This window comes from Anabas testudineus, chromosome 4 (assembly GCF_900324465.2).
Source record: "Anabas testudineus chromosome 4, fAnaTes1.2, whole genome shotgun sequence".
NCBI classification, from domain to species: Eukaryota; Metazoa; Chordata; class Actinopteri; order Anabantiformes; family Anabantidae; genus Anabas; species Anabas testudineus.
The window spans coordinates 7,212,498-7,232,427 of NC_046613.1; the positions used below are offsets into that span (position 1 = coordinate 7,212,498).

General features: G+C 39.5%; 4 protein-coding genes across 5 annotated transcripts; 3 read left to right on the forward strand and 1 right to left on the reverse strand.

Moving 5' to 3' along the window:
* Positions 1–437: 437 nt before the first annotated feature.
* On the forward strand, positions 438–7,230 carry pak2b (p21 protein (Cdc42/Rac)-activated kinase 2b). 2 transcript variants are annotated; one of them, XM_026345377.1, is made up of 15 exons: positions 438–685; positions 1,804–2,147; positions 2,238–2,344; positions 2,506–2,656; positions 2,976–3,007; positions 3,097–3,210; positions 3,298–3,430; positions 3,539–3,602; positions 3,823–3,871; positions 4,604–4,716; positions 4,845–4,962; positions 5,058–5,157; positions 5,239–5,435; positions 6,092–6,229; positions 6,348–6,434. In XM_026345377.1, the coding sequence occupies exons 2-15, from the start codon at positions 1,958–1,960 to the stop codon at positions 6,432–6,434; spliced, it is 1,593 nt and encodes a 530-aa protein (XP_026201162.1). In that variant the 5' UTR covers positions 438–685; positions 1,804–1,957. The 2 variants fall into 2 exon arrangements, with proteins under 2 accessions (XP_026201162.1, XP_026201161.1); XM_026345376.1 differs by having other exon boundaries at positions 439–685; positions 1,800–2,147; positions 6,348–7,230.
* Positions 7,231–7,743: 513 nt separating this feature from the next.
* rpp21 (ribonuclease P 21 subunit) lies at positions 7,744–10,569 on the forward strand. The gene is made up of 5 exons (XM_026345409.1): positions 7,744–7,887; positions 8,022–8,122; positions 8,905–8,987; positions 9,157–9,291; positions 9,535–10,569. Exons 1-5 carry the CDS (start codon positions 7,831–7,833, stop codon positions 9,630–9,632), a joined length of 474 nt encoding a protein of 157 aa, XP_026201194.1. The 5' UTR covers positions 7,744–7,830; the 3' UTR covers positions 9,633–10,569.
* aqp12 (aquaporin 12) lies at positions 10,530–11,738 on the reverse strand. The gene is made up of 3 exons (XM_026345400.1): positions 11,073–11,738; positions 10,783–10,899; positions 10,530–10,687 (listed from the first exon to the last, which is right to left on the reverse strand). Exons 1-3 carry the CDS (start codon positions 11,665–11,667, stop codon positions 10,560–10,562), a joined length of 840 nt encoding a protein of 279 aa, XP_026201185.1. The 5' UTR covers positions 11,668–11,738; the 3' UTR covers positions 10,530–10,559.
* Positions 11,739–13,030: 1,292 nt separating this feature from the next.
* Positions 13,031–19,570, forward strand: LOC113152249 (UDP-N-acetylglucosamine/UDP-glucose/GDP-mannose transporter-like). The gene is made up of 12 exons (XM_026345388.1): positions 13,031–13,248; positions 13,521–13,554; positions 13,658–13,744; positions 13,971–14,038; positions 14,188–14,259; positions 14,435–14,503; positions 14,747–14,849; positions 15,473–15,565; positions 16,218–16,285; positions 16,443–16,521; positions 16,623–16,705; positions 18,195–19,570. Exons 1-12 carry the CDS (start codon positions 13,139–13,141, stop codon positions 18,298–18,300), a joined length of 972 nt encoding a protein of 323 aa, XP_026201173.1. The 5' UTR covers positions 13,031–13,138; the 3' UTR covers positions 18,301–19,570.
* Positions 19,571–19,930: the final 360 nt, after the last annotated feature.

A 19,930-nucleotide genomic window follows, 5' to 3' on the forward strand; every position in this document is an offset into this window, starting at 1 on the left:
GGTGCAGACATCACACTCTTTGAGTTGGCAAGACCTTTAAAAATTAGACATTTGTAGCATAATTCTTGTTTAGACAGTAAAAGTGTGTATGATGACTCTAAATAAATCCCAATTAAAATATTTCCCATTGTTTTAGCAGGTTTTCATGAATTGGACAAAAGCACAAAAGCACGATCCGTGTTCTTAAAATTGTTTCCAATATGAATAAGTGTATGTTATCAGGTCCCTGTTTGCATGTGAACTACATTACCTAAAATGCTTTTCGACTCGATCTAACTTCAAATGTCCAGTTAATGAAGCGTTTCAGCGTTTCTTTCTTTTAGTTTTAGCGCTCGGATTATTAGCAGAGCAGTTCAAGAAACGAGCTGCAGCTTTTGGATCCCGATAGCGGACAAACTTCACTCCCCATTCATTTGAAACATTTATTGAATAGGCTAGGGCTGGGTCGGTAGTTCCGCTTCCCCTTCGCCATAGCGGAATTATCCAAGGGCCGAAAAGATAGAAGAAAAGTGGCATTGTAAATAGTTATAGTCACATTTTACTAAGTTATTTGTACACGCTGTGTACCATCAAGGCCCGATGTTACAGAGGAAGCACTTTTAAAGGATTCACAAAGGTTTTCCAGACCGTCGATAATCGTCCGGGAGTCAAGTACTACTCAAGTTTAACTGGTGTGGGATCTCCGGTGAGCTCTGCTGCTCCTGCGTCGTCTTGTTAGCCTGCAATAAAAGCACATTTCTACCGCCTAGTTTGCTACTTTGCAGCCTCCTTTGTGTAGTCTAAGGAGCATATTTTGTATTATGTAAATCATTTGAGAGAAACGCGTAGTTTTGGTCTTTAGAGCAGCTAGCTTTAGCTGAAGCTTAACACTTATCTATTATGACTGCAAGTGGTAGCCTGTCGTGCTAACGTTAGCTCACAGCTAGCCCACTTGTTGGCCAAGTCAGTAAATGTTAGCGTTAGCATGCTAGCCGCCCGTGTTGTTATTCATTTGAAGGGCAGTTTTGGATAACGTTAGCTAGGCTAAAGGGCTGATATGCCGTTATACGAGAAAGCAACGGGCTTAATGTCGATATGTGAACATACTTTGTCACAGCAAGAAGCGATGAAGTGGCAGCTTTTCCACTTCTGTATCAAGTGCACAGAGAGAAAGACAATTATTCCCTCATTGTCGTGTGGGTCTTCAGATACGAGCACTAAACACTTCTCAGACTAACAGTAGACTCTGTGCTAAGTTACCACTGAGCTAAAGTGGTAAAGGTGTTGACATTTTCGTTCTTCTAACGCAGGCTTTCTTTCAGATTTAAAACTTGTAATATGCTCTCACCCTCAGTTTATTAGTTGAACATTAACACCAGTTCACTTACTCTCATAACCTGTATGTACATTAAAGGACAACTTCCTATGGTTGTTGTTTGGAGAGTACATGTGTATGAATAATATTACTTGTCCTGCTTCCTTACCTCTGTTAAAATGCTTATCTGCTTTTAGGTGTATTGTAGATCCACCTGCTTTTGCAGAACGCCTTAACATTACAGCATCTGGTTTAGATATAATGGTTTTATTTGTTAATTTTTTACATATGTGCTCAAAAGACTGGAAACATAGGAAGCAAGCTGAAAATCAGTGAAGTCACCTTCCGAATAGTTGTGTTTTTTTTCTTTTTTTTTTGCAGCAATTCTCAGTATAATTTATTTCATTGCAAGATGTATTTAGCACACATCATGGTGTTGTTTTATGGTATAAAATACTTCCTATTTATTACCCTGATATATTTTGCATGTCTGACCTTCTTTCAGGTAGCTGGTGCATTTTCTTTTGCCGTCACCTTCCCCACATCTTACTGTAGTGCATGAGCACACGCATGCTGATGTAAGCACGGCTTTCTGTTTTCGTCCACTCCCACTGTGTTCCCCGGTCCTGTTGGCCCTGTGAGGCTCACCACAACTTCATAGCAATGTGTGATAACGGCGACCCCGAGGATAAACCCCCTGCCCCTCCAGTAAGAATGAGCAGCACCATCTTCAGTACCAGTTCTGGCAAAGACTCACTCTCGGCCAATCACAGCTCTAAACCTCTGCCTTCTGTGCCTGAGGAGAGGAAACCGCGTAATAAGATCATCTCAATCTTCTCTGGGGCTGAAAAAGGTCAGACAAAGAGTTTGGCTCCATAGAAACGATGTGTAACTTTGAAGCTATTTTGATGTTTGTTTTCAATAAGGATGTGTTTACTTTCAGGTGGTAGAAAGAAAGACAGAGACAAAGAGCGACCAGAGATCTCACCACCTTCAGATTTTGAACACACCATACACGTTGGGTTTGATGCTGTGACAGGGGAATTCACTGTGAGTTGTTAAATTTTTGTCATTTTTATGCTTACATGTGCAGTTTTTATTCCACAAACTCCTGCTTTTTGAAGCTTGACAGATGAAAACAGACATTATATATTGGTCTACACCATCTTGACACATTTTGTCGGTTTTGTGTATGTATTTTTCATGTAAAGGGTATGCCAGAGCAGTGGGCTCGACTTCTCCAGACCTCAAACATCACTAAGTCAGAGCAGAAGAAAAACCCACAGGCTGTGCTTGACGTTCTTAAGTTCTACGACTCCACCGGCAACGGCCGTCAGAAGTACCTCAGCTTCTCATCTTCTGGTGAGATACCAAGCTAGATTAAAGTTAGCTACGAGGTTTAATAAATTGCTGTCAAGTAGTTAAATTTGTTCATTATCCTTAAGTGGAGGTTGTTTCACTAACATTTTTTTAGATGTGATTTTTTTTTTTTTTTTTGCTTATTTTCCTTTTTGTAGAGAGGAATTTAATCAATATTGCTCTGTCAGAATGGTTGACTGAAGATGCAGTATAATGAGTAATGCAGATATATTAACAAGGAAGTAAAAGCCCTTGAGAACACATAGAGTCTGTATGTAACACATTTTTGAAAAACTCTTCCGCTTGTATTGTTCTGTCTCAGAAAAAGACACATTCACTCCAGGACCTCAGTCTGTAAGTATTTCAAGACTTGAGAAACACATGCTGTTTTATTTGTACTATGTTTTGTCTTACAAAGTGTCAAATTTTATTTTGCGAACTAGCCTGTCAAAAAAGGCACTGAACCCTCATCTCCGAATATCAAAGACATTGATGATGACGATGATGATGACACTCCTCCTCCTGTTGTGGCACCACGGCCAGAACACACAAAGAGTGTAAGTCACTTTCACACCTCTTACAACATACTTTGTGAAGAAGATTTTATATTTTTAATGTTACTGTTTTTTTGGTGGGTTGTGCAGGTGTATACTCGCTCTGTTATTGACCCCATTCCCTCTCCGAGTGTGTGTACCGACGGAGATGCTGCCTCAAAGGCTGCAGACAAACAGAAAAAGAAGAGCAAAATGACAGATGAGGAGATCATGGACAAACTGAGTAAACCTCATTATTCTTGCATATATTTTGACACAACAATACAGCACTTTAATGTTTTCTGCTGCATTAATTTCCCATTTCACTACCATAATTTATTGTGCCTTACAGGAACCATAGTCAGCATTGGAGATCCCAAGAAAAAGTACACCAGATATGAAAAAATTGGTCAGGGGTGAGTGCAGATTCAGCAGCTGTCTATAGAACAAATGATAGGGATAACATATCAAGTGTGATGTCACGCCCCCATTGGGTGATTCAAGTTTATGAGGCCACTGTTGAACGCAAGTTTAAGTTTTGAGTTCAAACCTTACAGCATATTTCTGTGTGCTTATAACAGGATAGTGATCTAGTTTATTGTGCATTAAAGTGAATCCCTTCTCTTCTTCTCACAGGGCATCAGGAACAGTATTCACAGCCATTGATGTTGCCACAGGACAGGAGGTAAAGGGTGAATGAATGTTGGTTGAAAAAAAATGTGGTTATTGTAACCCCTTTTAGGCAGAGTCCCTGGGATATTGCCACTGAGTTGACCCTTCATTATAATGTCATTGCTTATTTACATTAAACTAGTACAGGTCAAAGCTGGCAGCACACTGCTCCAGTGGTCTTATACACAGCATCCATCATCCTGTATTAGAGACAGGAAATTCAACGTAATGTATAACATAGGTCATAAATAGAATGCAAACCAGTTTGGCTCTTTAAAAAACAACAATGGTGGATAAACAGAGTATTAGTACTAATTTACGACATGAATTAGACTCAAGCAAAGTTGTGCATCGTGTCACGTCAGTGATCTGCTTAAGTTTCCTGGGAGCAACTTGTTAATCTGGTGAGAAGTAAGTTGAAAGAGAAATGGGGAGAACCTTGAGAACTGCCAACAACATGCAAGTTTAAAGAAGGCAGAGGTCACTGGTTAAGGGCTGGAGTAAGGTTGAGATCAGGTTAAGCATCATAACACAGGACTGTCTTTTGCTTTCTTCATCCAGCTGCTTGTACATTGTAGCATGTGGCATAGTTTGCCTGAGAAACAGCCTGTAGCTGATCAAATAAATCCCCTTTATTAAAGGAGGATATATTGCAATACCTTCTGTGTTGAACTGCCTTTCTTTTAACCAATCACATAATTCTGGTGATTTAAAATATTGGCTCTTTTACACTGCCTTTCTACAGGTCGCCATTAAACAGATTAACCTTCAAAAGCAGCCGAAGAAGGAGCTTATCATCAATGAGATTCTAGTGATGAAGGAGCTGAAGAACCCAAACATTGTCAACTTTTTAGACAGGTAAGAGTGACAAATAACAGCCTGGCAGCTTTTAAAACATGTTAGGAGAACATTTAAAAACTAGTTTCAAAAGTATGAATGGATTTGATGTACAATTTAACATTTTGTATTTTGTCTGTGTGTGTCAGTTTCCTGATGGGGGAGGAGCTTTTTGTGGTGATGGAGTACCTGGCTGGTGGCTCGCTGACAGATGTGGTTACAGAGACCTGTATGGATGAGGCTCAGATAGCTGCTGTCTGCCGAGAGGTACATTTTACAACCGGTGTGACATCAAAGTCCCACTTCATGTGAACGTTAGTGGTGAAACAAGTGTCTCCTCCCTTTTGTCTCCACATCTGCAGTGTTTACAAGCATTGGATTTCCTGCACGCGAACCAGGTCATCCACAGAGACATCAAAAGTGACAATGTGCTACTGGGGATGGATGGCTCTGTTAAGCTGAGTAAGTCCTGTACTGCTGTTAGTATCAGTATCATTTTACTTTTAATGTTACTGTGTATTTACTCTTCTCTCTCTTCAACAGCTGATTTTGGCTTCTGTGCCCAGATCACTCCTGAACAGAGCAAACGCAGCACCATGGTAGGCACACCTTACTGGATGGCTCCAGAGGTGGTGACCAGAAAGGCTTATGGGCCTAAAGTAGATATTTGGTCATTGGGTATTATGGCCATTGAGATGGTTGAAGGAGAACCTCCCTACCTGAACGAGAACCCACTACGAGTGAGTAGCAAGCATTTTTAACTTTAGTATGATTTGTGGTTAGTGTAGCCAGAGTGTTTTATTTTAATATTGTTTTATTTAAATGTTTATTTCTAGCACTCTTCCAGTGAATTCATCTGTACAGTGGGAAAGATTGGTTTCGAAAGTGCAACGTACATAATTGCTTGGAGTGTCATAAACAAAATCTAATATCAAACGGGACAAACGTGTTTGCAGTAACTGGATGATAGAGATAGACGGATAGCTTCAATAGATTTATTTGAAGTAGTAGAAGTATTTCTTCATACTTTTTTTAGCATGCAAAACCACATATAACATACTGTTTCACCACTTGACACTGTATAGTCAGTATATAAAGAAGTGCTTAAGGTTCTGGATACATTGTTGTGTGTTAGCCATCTGCTTTGTAGATTTGTTTTTACTACCTGTGCTGCTTTTATCATTTCAGGCTTTAGGTATTATTTAGCTGTCAGAACACTCTGCTTGTTGTAGAAAAGTTTTGTAGAAAATGTAAATGTTAAGGAGATTCTTACAAACGACAAACTTTCTGACCTTACCCGTTTCACCTGGTTCACTTTGAGCAAAGTAAGTTATTTCTTGATGCTAGATTTCACAGGTCTGTGTTCCCTTTTTCCTCATCTCTTCCCCTTTGGCAGGCATTATACCTGATTGCCACAAACGGCACGCCTGAGCTTCAGAATCCTGAAAAGCTGTCTCCAGTTTTCAGAGATTTCCTCAACCGTTGCCTGGAAATGGATGTTGAGAAAAGAGGCGGAGGAAAAGAGCTGCTCCAGGTTATTGACTTTATTTTTCATTCAGCTGTTCAGTGAATATCCGAGTTGCCTTTGAATTGATTCACTAATTTATCTTTTTCTTCTCCCCCTTTTTGTTAATTTCTGTCCTGTTGTGCAGCACCCGTTCCTGAAGCTGGCGAAGCCCCTCTCCAGTCTTACACCTCTCATCCTTGCAGCCAAGGAAGCCATGAAGGGCAATCGTTAGCTGATCAAATTAGCTATTCTGCCTTCCCATGATGCTGTGCACAGATATGTGCCAACCATTTAGATTTTGTGCCAGACAATAGGCTGAGAGTGACTTGTCACTCTTGATGCACCAGCCTTATAAGCCCCGACAAACCTCACTGTGAAGAAGACCAAAAATATAGAGCACAACCCCACTGCTGTCCATATGAACTCTATCCTCACTCAGATGTCAGAAGACAAGTCAAACTAAAGTGCTTAGTTTCAGAGTCAGGCATAGTTATTTTGTACAACAGATCTCCTGGTGACAAGGCTAGGCCTGTATTTAACTTGGAATGAAGAAGATGCCTAGTTTTGTTTAGTTTTTTAATCAACTGCCTTAAACAAATGCAAAATGTTGCCTAATGTATTGTTGATTGTGTCAGTGTCTCTTTTCCCATGATTTTTACTACCTTTGTAATTTACCTTCTCAGCTTGTCAGTGTCTTAGTTATTTTTGATACTTGAATTTCATATTTGTCCCCCTTCTTGTTCTACAGTGGGTCTCATTCAGTGAACACTCTTGCTATTTCCACATTGACTCATGTTTTATGGACGTTTTGTCTTATCAGTTTTATAGGAAACATTTCAGTGCATTTGTCATCATGAACACGTGCTGTGGTTGTGTCATTGCCACACCTGACAGACTTACTGTACCAGTTCTTCCCCTGTATCATTAGTGTCCGGATACCAGAGATGCACCTTACAGGCAAAATAAAGTGTTAGATTGACAGGGTTTTACTTTCTTCCCTATTGTTGTTATTAAAAATGAGTATTGTATGTTCAGCTTTGTCCTTATTGTTGTTCTCCACTTAACAAATGCGCTTTTCCCATGTGTATATTATGTACTTAATTAGTCTGGATAAAAAAGTTCCCATATTATAATGGTTTTTGCGGTCAAAAGCCAAGAAAGGCAAACGTTACTGTTTTTCCTTTATGGAAGATTAACAACCGTGTCTGCACACTCAAATAAATGCAACTGTTCTTGCCTTTGTGAATTGGGTGTGAAAGTGATTGGTGTGCAGCAACATCACCTTTTTGCAAAGTGAAGGAATTTAATGTGACAAGACTAGTTAAAGTGGTCTAGAGGCCACCTACATGAAAAACCTGCTCTGTCTACTTATTGACAGGCCTGGTTTTATAGTATGACTGGTGTGTCTGCGCATGTGTGTGTAGTTGACTTTGTTTACCTCAAAGTCAAATATTTTGTTACATTTCTGTTTTTGATTAAGTCGATAACTTTCCCGGGTGCTTTTATTCTGAAGGTTTGACTCGGAAGTGTATTGGTTATTGATGCTTGTGGGGGTCAAGCCGCTGTAGCTCAAAGCCTCAGGTTAAAATTAAAGAGTCCGTTTGTTCAGGTCAGTCATTCTTTGTGTCATGGCACTGCAGCTGAAAGATAAAGAAGCGTACCAAAGATTGAACTATCTGTACCAGGTAGGAAATAAACTGTAGGTTTAAAGTTGTCGGGTGTTGATGTCGTCGGCAGCACACACACGACTAGCTAACATGTTAGCTAGCTTTGCTAGCTCATGATTTCACCCAACTCACCCGGTTTTCTCTGTCCACAGGCTGCACATTGTATTTTATCTCAAAACCCGGAAAACGTGGAGCTGGCTCGTTTCTACTGCTTTACCCAGAAAACCATTGCAAGACGTTTAGTTCTCAGACAGTAAGTTTGATAGATTACAAGTTTATTCAAATGTATAATTTTGTGGGGAAAAGTGGGAGTGACGTCACTTGAGCCTCACATAGTTTTGTTTTCACTGCCTCAAAGAGGTCAAACTCTGGACCATATCCCTCTGGGAAGACTTTCTGGAGTCTTTTGCACCTCTGAGAGTTAAAAAAAAAAAAGAGAGCTAAATTGAATGGAATAAGGACACAAGAGCTCTTAGACATTTATGTAGAAAGGCAGAGAAAACATTGCCCCAGTATTGGCATCTATGCACCGGCTACCTGTTACATACAGAATTGATTTGTTTTTAAAGCCGTGCATGGGTTGACACCTCAGTACATTACAAAACGTCTTTGCTCCTACAGGAAGGGAAATTGTGCCTTTCTAGTGGCTGCTCCAAAGTGTTGGAACATTTTTCCTTTTTCAGTCAGACTTTTTCCCTGAATTTGAAGTTGTTTGTGTTTCATTGAATATATTTGTATTTGTTTTATGCATTTTGTGTTTTTAGATCAACAAAGTTATAATACTGTGGGTTACAGCAGGCAATATTTTGTATATGTTTTTAATTGTCAACAATGTCAATGTCAAACAATTAATTCCAACTAGAAGACTGATATGCTTATACCTGTGCATTCCAGAGGTCCAAAAAACAGTTGGAGCAAATACAGTATTGGTTTTGGACTTTAATAGGATTTGTTGACAGCAGCTTTATCCTTGAAGCCTGACCACTCCAACGATAAACAAGGTTTTCAGTCAGATAATAGTTAATGTTGTTGCAGAGACCCATCAGTGAAGAGAACCTTATGTAAGAAGTGCTGCTCATTGCTCATCCCAGGTGTAAGTGCTACAACAAGACAACGCAGTAAGTATGGCATTTAGAGTTACACTCCATTTACCACTGTTTACATTGGCTATAATTGGATGTTCCTAATGATTTTAGCCAGTTGATTTGTGTTTTAGAGGTAGATTTAAACTGCCACGGCAATACAATATACCTGCTTGATCTCTTTCTGTTAACTTTGTCATGCAAGGAAAAAGAAGCAAATCTCACTTCACTGTGATGAGATGCCTCAGCTGTGGCCAGAGTAAAGCGTTGCTGAATAATCCAGATTATTGTTTATGGGTAGACCGTCCCGAGGCTCAGCTACAGCAACAAAAGCAGCCAGGTGAGAAACCTCAGCTTAACACTACACACCACATACTATTCATAAACCTGCTGAGCTGAGCGAAAATACCTCCCAGTGAAGCTCCAAGAATGCAGAAAGAAACCTTGTTTGTGTCTTTGTGCCTTTTCTAATGAAGAATAATGTTTAATTGTACTGGCACCTCAAAACAGTAATTGAACTCTACATATTCAAGAAGCAGTAACAAGAATGGATTGTTACTGTTACATTCTCTTTTACCCACAGATCCGGGCCCTTCTACTAAAAGTCAGCCAAAAAACACAGAACCTGATGGGTCACAGTCTTCTAAGCCCACTACTGCCAGGAGTGCAACAAGGACATAGCAGTTCCCCTGTAGAGCCTGTTAAAATTGAAGTGATAATTATTTTTGTTGATTAAAAAAAGTATAGCTTATATGTCCATAATCAGTACTGTACTTCAGGTCATTTCATGCGCTTTATATATTTTTTTGGCCTCCATGAGATAACTTTCAATGTTTATCTGCAGTTGGTGTGGCATTTGTTCTGCAGCCACCAGGTGGCTCCATGTAGCATCTTACGCATGGTGGAGTTCAAGACTGGTTTTATACAGACATTTACCTTCAGTTAAAACAATGTAAACAAGGGCACTGGTTGGGCTGTGTTGTTTCAGCGAGATAATTGAATACAATCCTAGAAGTCCAATTTTAGGAATGGATCTATGTTTAGGTTTGTTAGACACTAAAAGACAACAACAGTGGTTTGTAATATTCACAGACAGGATTTTATATGTTTGTAAAGTTATGGCAGCAACTGTTTAATCTTTGGTTGTCTAAATGTCTAAACAGCTAAACATCAGGAAATATGGCACAGTTAAAGTAATTCACCATGATTGTGCACCATAGCATCTTGCCAGATGACATCATGTTGCACTGCAGAAAAGGCTGAACCAGATCCAACTTGGACTTGGCAAACCCTCCTGTGTTGCTGGTTTCCACCACAAAAACACACTTCATCAGTTCAAATGAATGAGAAGGGTTGTGTTTTTTTACACAGGGCAATTGTCTGTATGCATCCAGTTTTACTGTGGTCAGTAGTTTTTGTTTTTTCTTTTCCATCAGGACGATTCTCAAATAATTTTATTGTAAGCAGATGGCACCAATGATGGCACTACAGTACATTGATTTAAGTTATTTATCTGAGATATTTTACATGGTTTGCACAGGTTTGTTAAGTTGAAGCAATCTCTCAACCATTGACCAAAAAAGTCCTAAAGTTTCATTAAAAACACTTTTACATTTTCTTCTTGTCTGCTTTGTCTCCTTTTGGCACTCTGAAACGTGTCTTCTGTAAATATAGTAGGTTCCTGGCAAAAATCCTCGGAATATGGCCCATGTACAAGAAAAGAGCCGTGGCCATGCCTAGAAAACAGACGTGCTGTAAGAACTGAAATTGAAACATATTTTATGCATACATTCTATACACGGGTGTTTTATTTCATTGTAACATAAGTTACCTGTTAGCGAGCCCAGCCAGTAGACGACAGCGTACTCTATGAAGGTAAATCCAGGGCAGTGGAAGGTGAGGCCATAGGCCAAGGACGGGTTAATGTAAGCTGAAGTGTAGCCTCGGGCTGGAAAAATAAAACATTTTCAAAACATGGAAATCTCCATGGTTTGAGCTCTGCATTGGTGTTGTAAAATATTTTAGCTGCATTTGTGCAGTTGCTGTTGTTTTAACATGTTCCTTGGAAGAGTGATTTTTTTTAAGCACTTTATAAAATGATGATAAAGTAGGAATACTCACCTGAATAGGACAAGAATGTGAGAAGGACAGCAATCAGGGGCACCCGGACGAGAGCAGATCTGCGTTGCAGATTCAGGTAGATGAGGGTAAATATGAGAGCGCAAACGCACTCAGTGAAAAAGCCCTGAAGCAAAGAGACCATCAGGGATGTACTGCACTCTCTAGCCATCAGGTTTTTGATCATGTGCATGTCTGTCAGCTCCATGTTCCAGTAATACACAGCAACAAAAATGGCAAAGTGGGCCCCAAAAAACTGGGCTGTAATAGCAAGCAGGGTGGGCAGAGTGGTGGCCTCGAGCTGCAGGAACTTCAACAGAGCCATATTGGGGTTCCCTGAAGCAGCGCCACAGATCATACCGTGGGTCAGCAGCACCACAAACAGTATGGTCACAGTCACATCGGGACCTAAGCCCCCAGCCCACTCACCCACCTCCACAACTGTCTGTACCTCGAGCCAACATGCCACTAACATAAAAGAGGAGGCAAACTCCAAAATGAAGCCAATCCGTGGCCACTTTTTAATGAGTGTTCGAACCGAAGCTGCAAAAATCACAACAGCCAGGAAGTAGCCGAGAGATGCATTCAATCCAGACATAGCTCCGGTCAGACGTCTCCTGCTGTTTCTTCTCAAAAAAAGGAATGAATGAGCAACAACTGTGCTCGCTGTTTGACAACGTGGCACATGTATAGACACATTTCTTATCAGAGACACGTCAGGTTTTTATCCCACAACCACCTGCCAGAATACACATGGGCCTTTGCAAGGTCAGGTCAGGGAGCTGGCCGGCATTGTGGTCATGGAAGCTAAAAGCTCTGTCACATGCCACGTACCCCCCAAGAGACTAACATACAAACTGTTGATCCTATTTATCATGCAACTAAATGGCTGAAGAACAACAATGAGTAAAATGACCATTTACTCCCACTGGACTCAAAGGTTTGGGTAAGGTAGGACAGTTTAACAACATTGTAGCTGAACAAGCCACATGTGGCAAAATATAAGGTATTATTGTAAATATCAGGTGGAATATTAAACTCTCGCATTAATATGCCATGTAAAAGGATGCACATACATGCAATACATTCAAATGAGGATTTGAGCGAGAATTTACGATTGGTGTAAACAGTGATTACAAAGAAGAACTGTAAGTCAAGTCAATGCCAAGTCGAATGGTTGTAACTTGTTTCCAGCAACTAAAATGAAAACCTGTTAGACAGTATACTGTAAATGCAAAACACATCATTGGCCGTGGTTCTTATTAACTTAGTATTTTGCCTCCTTCTTGTGGTTGAATAGTAAACACGAAACCATTCTATTTTCTGCCATGATAAGGGTACCAAAAATGATGTGCACAGAATAACCATTGTAGTAATATTATTGTTTTATACAATCCCCACACATTGGTTATGAAGACTGAGTACATGCTATTTAAAGCTTACTCTCTATTTAAAGCCTAAAGTATAACACATACATATACATTTCAAGCAATCTGAAACAAGTCTTTGTCATATTATCACATTTTATCATAAAAAATACTTTTACAGTTAAGAGAGTGCATTTTACAGATATTTGTTTTTGCAACGACATCTCTCTTTGGTTAAATCCGTCCATAGTACATTCTCATAACTATATCTCTCTATATATAGTGTGTAAGTCTTCAATTTGTCCTTAAATGCCTATAAAATACGTAAATAGGTAGATATTTATATAGCTTATATTATTATGGTTGTATTATAGGTACATACTAAATATGATGTTGTGTTATGTTTATCATGTAAAAAGCTTACTTTGACCTAAAGACAGTGAATGACTTCTACTACTTCTAGATCTGATCCTGGACCGACGGCTCTGTGAGGCGTTCAGGCTCCAGGCGGCGGAAGTTGGAAAACGTCGACGTCCTCGTCTGTGTGTGTGTGTGTGTGTGTGTGTGTGTGTGTGTGTGTGTGTGTGTGTGTGTGTGTGTGTGTGTGTGTGTGTGTGTGTGTCTTGTGTGTGTGTGTATATAGCGGTGAAGTGATGGCAGGGCAGCAGCCGACACTCAGTAAGGAATGAGAACTTGTCGGGGATGGCGGACAAACCTCTGACACTGTTTGTGAAGCTGTTTGCCGCTGGGTTTTACGGACTGAGCTCGTTTCTTATCGTCGTGGTGAACAAAAGCGTCCTCACGAACTACAGGTAACGGCGTCTTTAGCTAACTTCTTTAACGGTATTAGTGGGAGAAGCTACCGTGCTAGCTAACCTAGCTACTGGAAGTTATGCTGGCTGCAGCCAAACACTGCGGAGCTTATTAGCTAACGGCAACTTTTTGGCTAGCGAGGATAACGTGGGGGTGTAGACTGGGAAAGAGGAGCCTCGGTGACTGTAGCATGTAGCCCGCTAGTCACAGTTTAACATACCGCTGTACGAGCTTAGCTGGGACTAACGGGGAGTCATCTCTGCTGTTTCAGGTTCCCTTCGTCAACATGTGTCGGAATTGGACAAGTAAGTTGAAGACAGGTTTTGCCTCTTTTTTGCCAAAAACAGTCCCCGCTCCGCGAAAGCAGGCAGAGCTAATAGTGATTTTCACCTGGATATTTGTGTGCAGATGTTGGCCACAGTGATTGTGCTGTGGGTGGGCAAGGCAGCGAAGGTGATCAGCTTCCCAGACTTTGATGAGAGCATACCTCGCAAGGTGAGACCCATCCATCCATCCATCCATCCATCATCCATCCATCCATCCACCCATTCATTCATTCATCCATTCATTCATCCATTCATCCACCTTTTCTCGATGTTGTGTAAAAGTAATCTAAGTATTGAATTTACTTCAATGTTCTCGCAGCTTAAAACGAATTAGTTCATGGTGGTGGTGGCTGTTCATTCTTTCACAGTACTACTATGTGTACTTTGTTTTCTAGACATTTCCTTTACCTCTCCTTTATGTGGGAAATCAAATTACTGGTCTGTTCGGAACCAAAAGGCTGAAGTAGGTGGTCTTCTCTAAACCAGATTATGGTTAAAGAGAATTTCATTCAGTGTTATCATAAGCTCATTGGGCATCGATGTTGATGTTTGGCCAACTTAAAGCTTAATGTCTGACAATTTACAATGACAATTTGTGTTCTCTTCCACCAGTCTGCCCATGTTTACTGTCCTCAGGAGGTTCTCCATCTTATTTACAATGCTGGCTGAGGGATTTCTGCTCAAGTAAGATTGCATGTGACCGATAGCCCACATTCATTTCCCAATCCTTGTATCTAGTGGGACATGCTTCAGTAGTAGACACCAAACCCTTTTCGTTGTACTGTAATGGTAGCTTTTACTTTCGGAACAAAGTGCATATGTTGAATTACATTGCTCTACTGTCTTTGACCTTTGGCAGGAAGACATTTTCGAGGCCAGTCCAGCTGACAGTATTTACAATGATCCTCGGGGCGTTTATAGCCGCAATGTAAGTTCTTCTACATCCAGGTGTTCCTGCTGTTAACCTTGCCTTCTCTACAAAGGGTTGTCCTGTACAGACATATGTCCTCACTTAAGTATTTTGTTTTTAAGGTCATTAGGCACATGTATATATGTAGTTAAAGGGGCCCTCTACAACCAGAACATACCCAAATCTAAATCATAAGTGACAGAACACTTATTTACTCTCATTTACCTCCTTTATGTCATTTTCTCTCATCTGTGTTCATAGGGCTGACTTGTCTTTTGACCTGCAAGGCTATGTGTTCATACTCCTGAACGACGTATTGACTGCAGCGAATGGAGCCTATGTGAAACAAAAATTAGATGCAAAGGTATGTGGCAGCACCATCTGATGAATAGTTGTCTTTGTTGGGTAAGAGCAGATTTTGACATTGAGCAGGTTGTTGAATTTAAAGAACCCAGACTGTCCTTCAGTGTCTCACTCCAAGGAACTCGGTGTACACAAACATCTTGAGTTGGTTCTTTTTATTTCTCGCTAAGTAGATGTTGTTATCACTCTTTAAACACTCTCTTACTATTACACATTTCTTAATTGAATAATAAAAAAAGAATTACTGTCACAAATGGCCTGTAGCTTGTTTTAGTTGTGTCACATAAGACTGCCGACTCTCACATTACAGGCATAGGCAGGACTGAATCCAGATTTAGTTTGTGATGTCTGTAGTGCACCATCTGCTAGCACTGAGCTAAACAGAGGTCTGTGTGTGTCTGTTTGTGTGTGAGAGTGAAATTGTGAGGGAATGAAAGATGGAGACGTGAAACAGACTGGATGAATGCAAACAAGGTTCTAGGTACTGCAGTGGGCGAGCCATGCATGACAGCTGCATGCTACTTAATAAGGAATGCACTGAATGACTTATGAATAACCTTCTTTGTTCTATTTCTGCTAATATTTGATGTTGTTTTGTGCCCGTGTGTTTCTCTGTTCTTACAGGAATTAGGGAAATATGGTTTATTGTATTATAATGCATTATTTATGATAATTCCCACTCTACTATTGGCGCATGTGACTGGAGATGTGCAGAAGGTAAGCAGCTTGACACTTTTGATCTTGCCTAATATGCTTTTTTTTTTTTTTTTTTGTAAGAATTATCTTCATTAGTATTTTATATACGCGTTTGTTTAGTGTTTAAACAGCAGTAGCTGAGCTGGCAACTTAATGAGTTTATGGTCACAGTAGAACCCATATGTTGCAAGGCAACACTTAAACCTAAATTGGAGTGAGTGCACATATGTGAAGGCATGGGTGTGCCTAAAATATGAGCTGTCTTTCTGTTGGGCAGTGTTGGCAGAGACATTCTGGTTTGCCCAGCTGGGGCCCAGCAGCCAGTAAGGCACAAAGCTGCTATTATGCACCTAGTAAAGTTATTACAGCAGTGCCTACAACTCGCCTGGACTGAGCAACCACTGTGGGGATATAGAGTACTACTTTTTAAAGCTGTAGGATACATAGTCAGATTTTCTGTTTGCGTTTCTTGTGTCATCAACTCCCCAAAATGTGATCAGCAGTGCTCCATTAATCTGTGTCCTTCCTTTCACTGAATGCCAGACCAGACTTGTCCATAAGCAATGAACTGAAATCTATCTACCTTTAGTCGAGTTGTTGAATACTTTTTATGCGTATGCTTGTTTATTCACTTTTAAAATTTTGCCATTTATGCTTTTTTTTTTTTTTTCAGGCAGTGGAATATGAGGGTTGGTCAGATGCATTTTTCCTCACGCAGTTCATCCTCTCATGTATCATGGGGTAAGATAGACTAAGATTAATCAGACGGGTTTGGGAGTTTGACTGGGTGGGAATCTCACAATGACTCTTTGTCTGTGTGACATTAATATTGCAATATCTGATCTTGTCTGAGATAAATGTTGCGCCATGCGTAATATGATATCATTTTGTTTTGCAGATTTGTTCTGATGTATTCCACTGTGCTCTGTACACAATACAACTCTGCATTAACAACTACAATAGTGGGCTGCATCAAGGTAGGCTGCAGATTTGGGTGTAGTAACAGTTAAATGCACAAAAACACACAACACTATAAAGTAAGCAAAGCAAGAAGGCTAACCTTTTCTCCATTTTGCAGAATGTTCTGGTGACATACATTGGCATGGTGTTTAGTGGAGACTACATTTTCTCTTGGACAAACTTCATAGGTTTGAATATCAGGTATGAAGTCACAAGGTTATTTTCTAATGTGTGCTCAAAGATCTAGTTGGCTTTGTAGACACAGACAGTGTAGTAGAATCTTTCCTTAATAACCCCTAATGCACACATCTGTCCACCATGTGAATTTTGTATTGTGTAATATAACAGTTTGAGTGGTTCCTCGGTCAGTTCATCCCTTTGGTCCTTATGCAGTACCCTGATTATTCCTTTACATTTGTGCTTATGAGTGAAATAGCTGGGAGTGTTACTGGGCAGTTTATATTCTATTTAAAATGTTTTAAATATTCAAAAATCACAGTATTTTCTAATTGAGTTAATTCAACATGTTAGTCAAAGCAAAACAACAAATGGTGGCTTCACAATAGTAATTTGCTTATGTGGGGACCCCTGTAGTCACAGGGACTCATGTTTCTCATGTAACTAAGACAGTTAGAAATGGGCATTAGGCTTAAAACAATCTCACAAAAAAATATGTAACTAAATATTATAATAATTTACCATAGTAGGTAGATCCTCTGGCAGATAAATTACATTTTAATTAAAGGACCCTATTAGTCTTTCTGGTCTAACATCTGCTATAATAAACTCTTTATTAAGTGATTGAGGTGGTCGAATTCTTCTCACGGTTCCACCCTTTTCTGGTAATGTTCTCAGGAAACTGATTTGTTGCCAAACCATTTCCAAATGACCTCTGAGGAACTCTCTCTCTCTCTCTTTTATGTAATTAACTCAACACCACACACTAATGTGCAAGCTTACAAACTCGGCCTTCCACCATGTTGCTCGTGTTTATAGGGACATGTTGCAGCAGTTGAATATGTTGTTTGTTTGTTTGTTTGTTTGTTTGTTTTGTTCTGTTTATTTTTTCCTGAATATTGCTGTAATTCCTAAAAAAGTTAATGCCACACTTTTGTCAAACCCCATAGTCTTAACTTAGCTCACATTGTGTTTCATTTCAAATTTACTGTGGTGATTAACAGAGGGCAGATGACAAAAAAACATATCATTGTTCTAGTTTTTATGAATCTGCCTGTATCGTGGATGATTCAGTATGGTGCAGCGGTAGTGAGCCTGTCCTCCCTCAGAGTCATCAACTCCTAATTATTATGTTATGTTTGTTACTGATAGATAAATAAATAAAATCAATGCTGACACAGACATTACTGACATTGCTGTATCTCACAGGTACAGGAATTGATATTTGCATGTTGGATCTTGTTGGGGAAATAAAGACAATTTCATGATTGGTGATGTGCTGCAACATGTTCAATCCAACTTTGACATTAATGACATCATGAGTTTCAAGTCTAATTTTGCCAGCAACATATATATTTACAGCCTCCCTGACAATAATCAAACACTAAAATAATAAAATCCGGTTTCCTGTAGTTCACTGTTGAACAAATAAAAAAGCTGAGTTATTGTATGAGATGATGTTTGGATGTTGTTTGTATTTTTTAACATGTTTATTCCCTCTGTGTTGCGGCAGCATCGTGGGCAGTCTGGTGTACTCCTACATCACTCTCACAGAGGAGCAGTCCACCAAAGTGAGTGAAAACACCAAGATGGACATCAAGGGAAAAGTGGTTGTATGACAGAGACACTGGATTTTATTACTTTTATGCCAATGAACAAGAAAACTCTTGAGTACGACTTTTATTTATGGAGTATTTTAGCAGCACTGGCGAGGAATGGATGGGAATGGTGTCATAGCCACTTCATGTCTTTGTTAGTGTGGAAGTGGAGCCACATTGTTATGACTCTCCTGCTGTTGCCATGGTTACGAAACCTTCCAGGGAAACTGTGGGTGGATTTTTTTAGACGTGTTTTCTTTTTAAATATTTGTATTTTGATATTGTACGTATGAGTATTGAGAAGATGTGAACATGGACTCAGTGGTATTTATCTTATAGTATACGGTGATACCAAGATAAACTGAACATAAAAGGTTTGGGATGACGTAAGGTCTTATAAACACAGGAGTGAACGGCTGGAATTATTTTTTTTTAAGCACGTGTGTGTGTTCCGATAAATCGTGGGACTATAACACAACAGTTCTTTTAAATTCACAATCCTTACTTTTCGCATTTTCTGTTATGCTGTTTACAAGGAATGTAACTTCTGATGCCTTCCTAGCACAGTGAGATGCACTGACACTGTCATTATCTGTTGATTCAGTCTTCAGCACCTTTTATTTAGATTTCTTTTCTGAGCAGACAGTGTTATAAGCTTGTTACAGATGAACAGTAATGACAGTGATCTGACCTCAACCCTCAAACAACCAAAGTGGATGGACCGGGTTGTTAGTTCCCATCAAGGATTGTGGCTTCTCAGTAACACTGCTGCTGCTTTTGGGGAGATCATTTAAGAGTTTACATTTTACTTCCTCAGTGTTGTATAATGTTGAGGACTCCAAGGCTGTCACTCTCTATGCAGAATTAACAAACGGTTCTGATGGTTTGTTATTTGTGTAAGGGGCTCCATATGTTTCTTTCTTTTTGTTTTTAACACGTTATCGCACTTTTAACTGAGGTAGCACCTGCAAAAGGTGAAACTGAATTGCTTCACCTCATGTTACATTCATTTCTGAACATGAGATTATTGTACTTGATATATGTTTCAGGTTTTAAGTATTACAAGAAAAACTTTTATTTAATCCTTTAGTCAGGTATAAGTGTTTGTTTTTTTTACATTTTTATCCACAACAGTTTTTATTTATTACTTTTCTAGACTAATATTCATTTTGTAGATGGAGCTGTTTGTGTACTGTTGATGCTGATCTCAAATGCAGTAACTATGGATTTGTAGCTGAAACACATGTATTTTTACATTAAAAAAATGTGGCTGCTGGCAACATTGACATGACATATTCTTTGGGATTTGTTCCGAAGACAGCAGAGGAAAGTTCGGGTTGTGATTACAAAGAGACTTGTCCCATCTTTCCCATTCAAATCACTGACGCTGTGAATATTTTGTAATTGTCTATTTTTAGAAAGTCATGATTTTGATCTTGAATAATTTAACAGAGCTCCAAGGCTCTGTTTGATAAATTATGGTAGAGCAATGCTTCCCCCTTCTGTCGTATCTGGTAAAGCAATTTATGTATAAAAGTCCTATGTGACACAGGATGCATATTTTCAAGCATCATTGTACATGGACATAAATGCCCATTTTCATTCACCAAATCCTCCACTATTTGTTGTACACAAAACATTTTCAAATCTT

Excerpts from the sequence above, each read along its gene's own strand:
- pak2b (XM_026345377.1), top strand. The coding sequence starts at position 1,958 with ATGTGTGATAACGGCGACCCCGAGGATAAACCCCCTGCCCCTCCAGTA. Across the intron at positions 3,872-4,603 it reads ATGTTGCCACAGGACAGGAG|GTCGCCATTAAACAGATTAA; the intron begins GTAAAGGGTGAA and ends GCCTTTCTACAG. Across the intron at positions 4,963-5,057 it reads TAGCTGCTGTCTGCCGAGAG|TGTTTACAAGCATTGGATTT; the intron begins GTACATTTTACA and ends CCACATCTGCAG.
- rpp21 (XM_026345409.1), top strand. The coding sequence starts at position 7,831 with ATGGCACTGCAGCTGAAAGATAAAGAAGCGTACCAAAGATTGAACTAT. Across the intron at positions 7,888-8,021 it reads GATTGAACTATCTGTACCAG|GCTGCACATTGTATTTTATC; the intron begins GTAGGAAATAAA and ends CTCTGTCCACAG. Across the intron at positions 8,988-9,156 it reads TGCTACAACAAGACAACGCA|GAAAAAGAAGCAAATCTCAC; the intron begins GTAAGTATGGCA and ends TTGTCATGCAAG.
- aqp12 (XM_026345400.1), bottom strand. The coding sequence starts at position 11,667 with ATGTCTGGATTGAATGCATCTCTCGGCTACTTCCTGGCTGTTGTGATT. Across the intron at positions 10,900-11,072 it reads CACATTCTTGTCCTATTCAG|CCCGAGGCTACACTTCAGCT; the intron begins GTGAGTATTCCT and ends TTATTTTTCCAG. Across the intron at positions 10,688-10,782 it reads CTGGCTGGGCTCGCTAACAG|GCATGGCCACGGCTCTTTTC; the intron begins GTAACTTATGTT and ends TCTGTTTTCTAG.
- LOC113152249 (XM_026345388.1), top strand. The coding sequence starts at position 13,139 with ATGGCGGACAAACCTCTGACACTGTTTGTGAAGCTGTTTGCCGCTGGG. Across the intron at positions 13,745-13,970 it reads ATGAGAGCATACCTCGCAAG|ACATTTCCTTTACCTCTCCT; the intron begins GTGAGACCCATC and ends TTTGTTTTCTAG. Across the intron at positions 16,286-16,442 it reads ATCCTCTCATGTATCATGGG|ATTTGTTCTGATGTATTCCA; the intron begins GTAAGATAGACT and ends TTTGTTTTGCAG.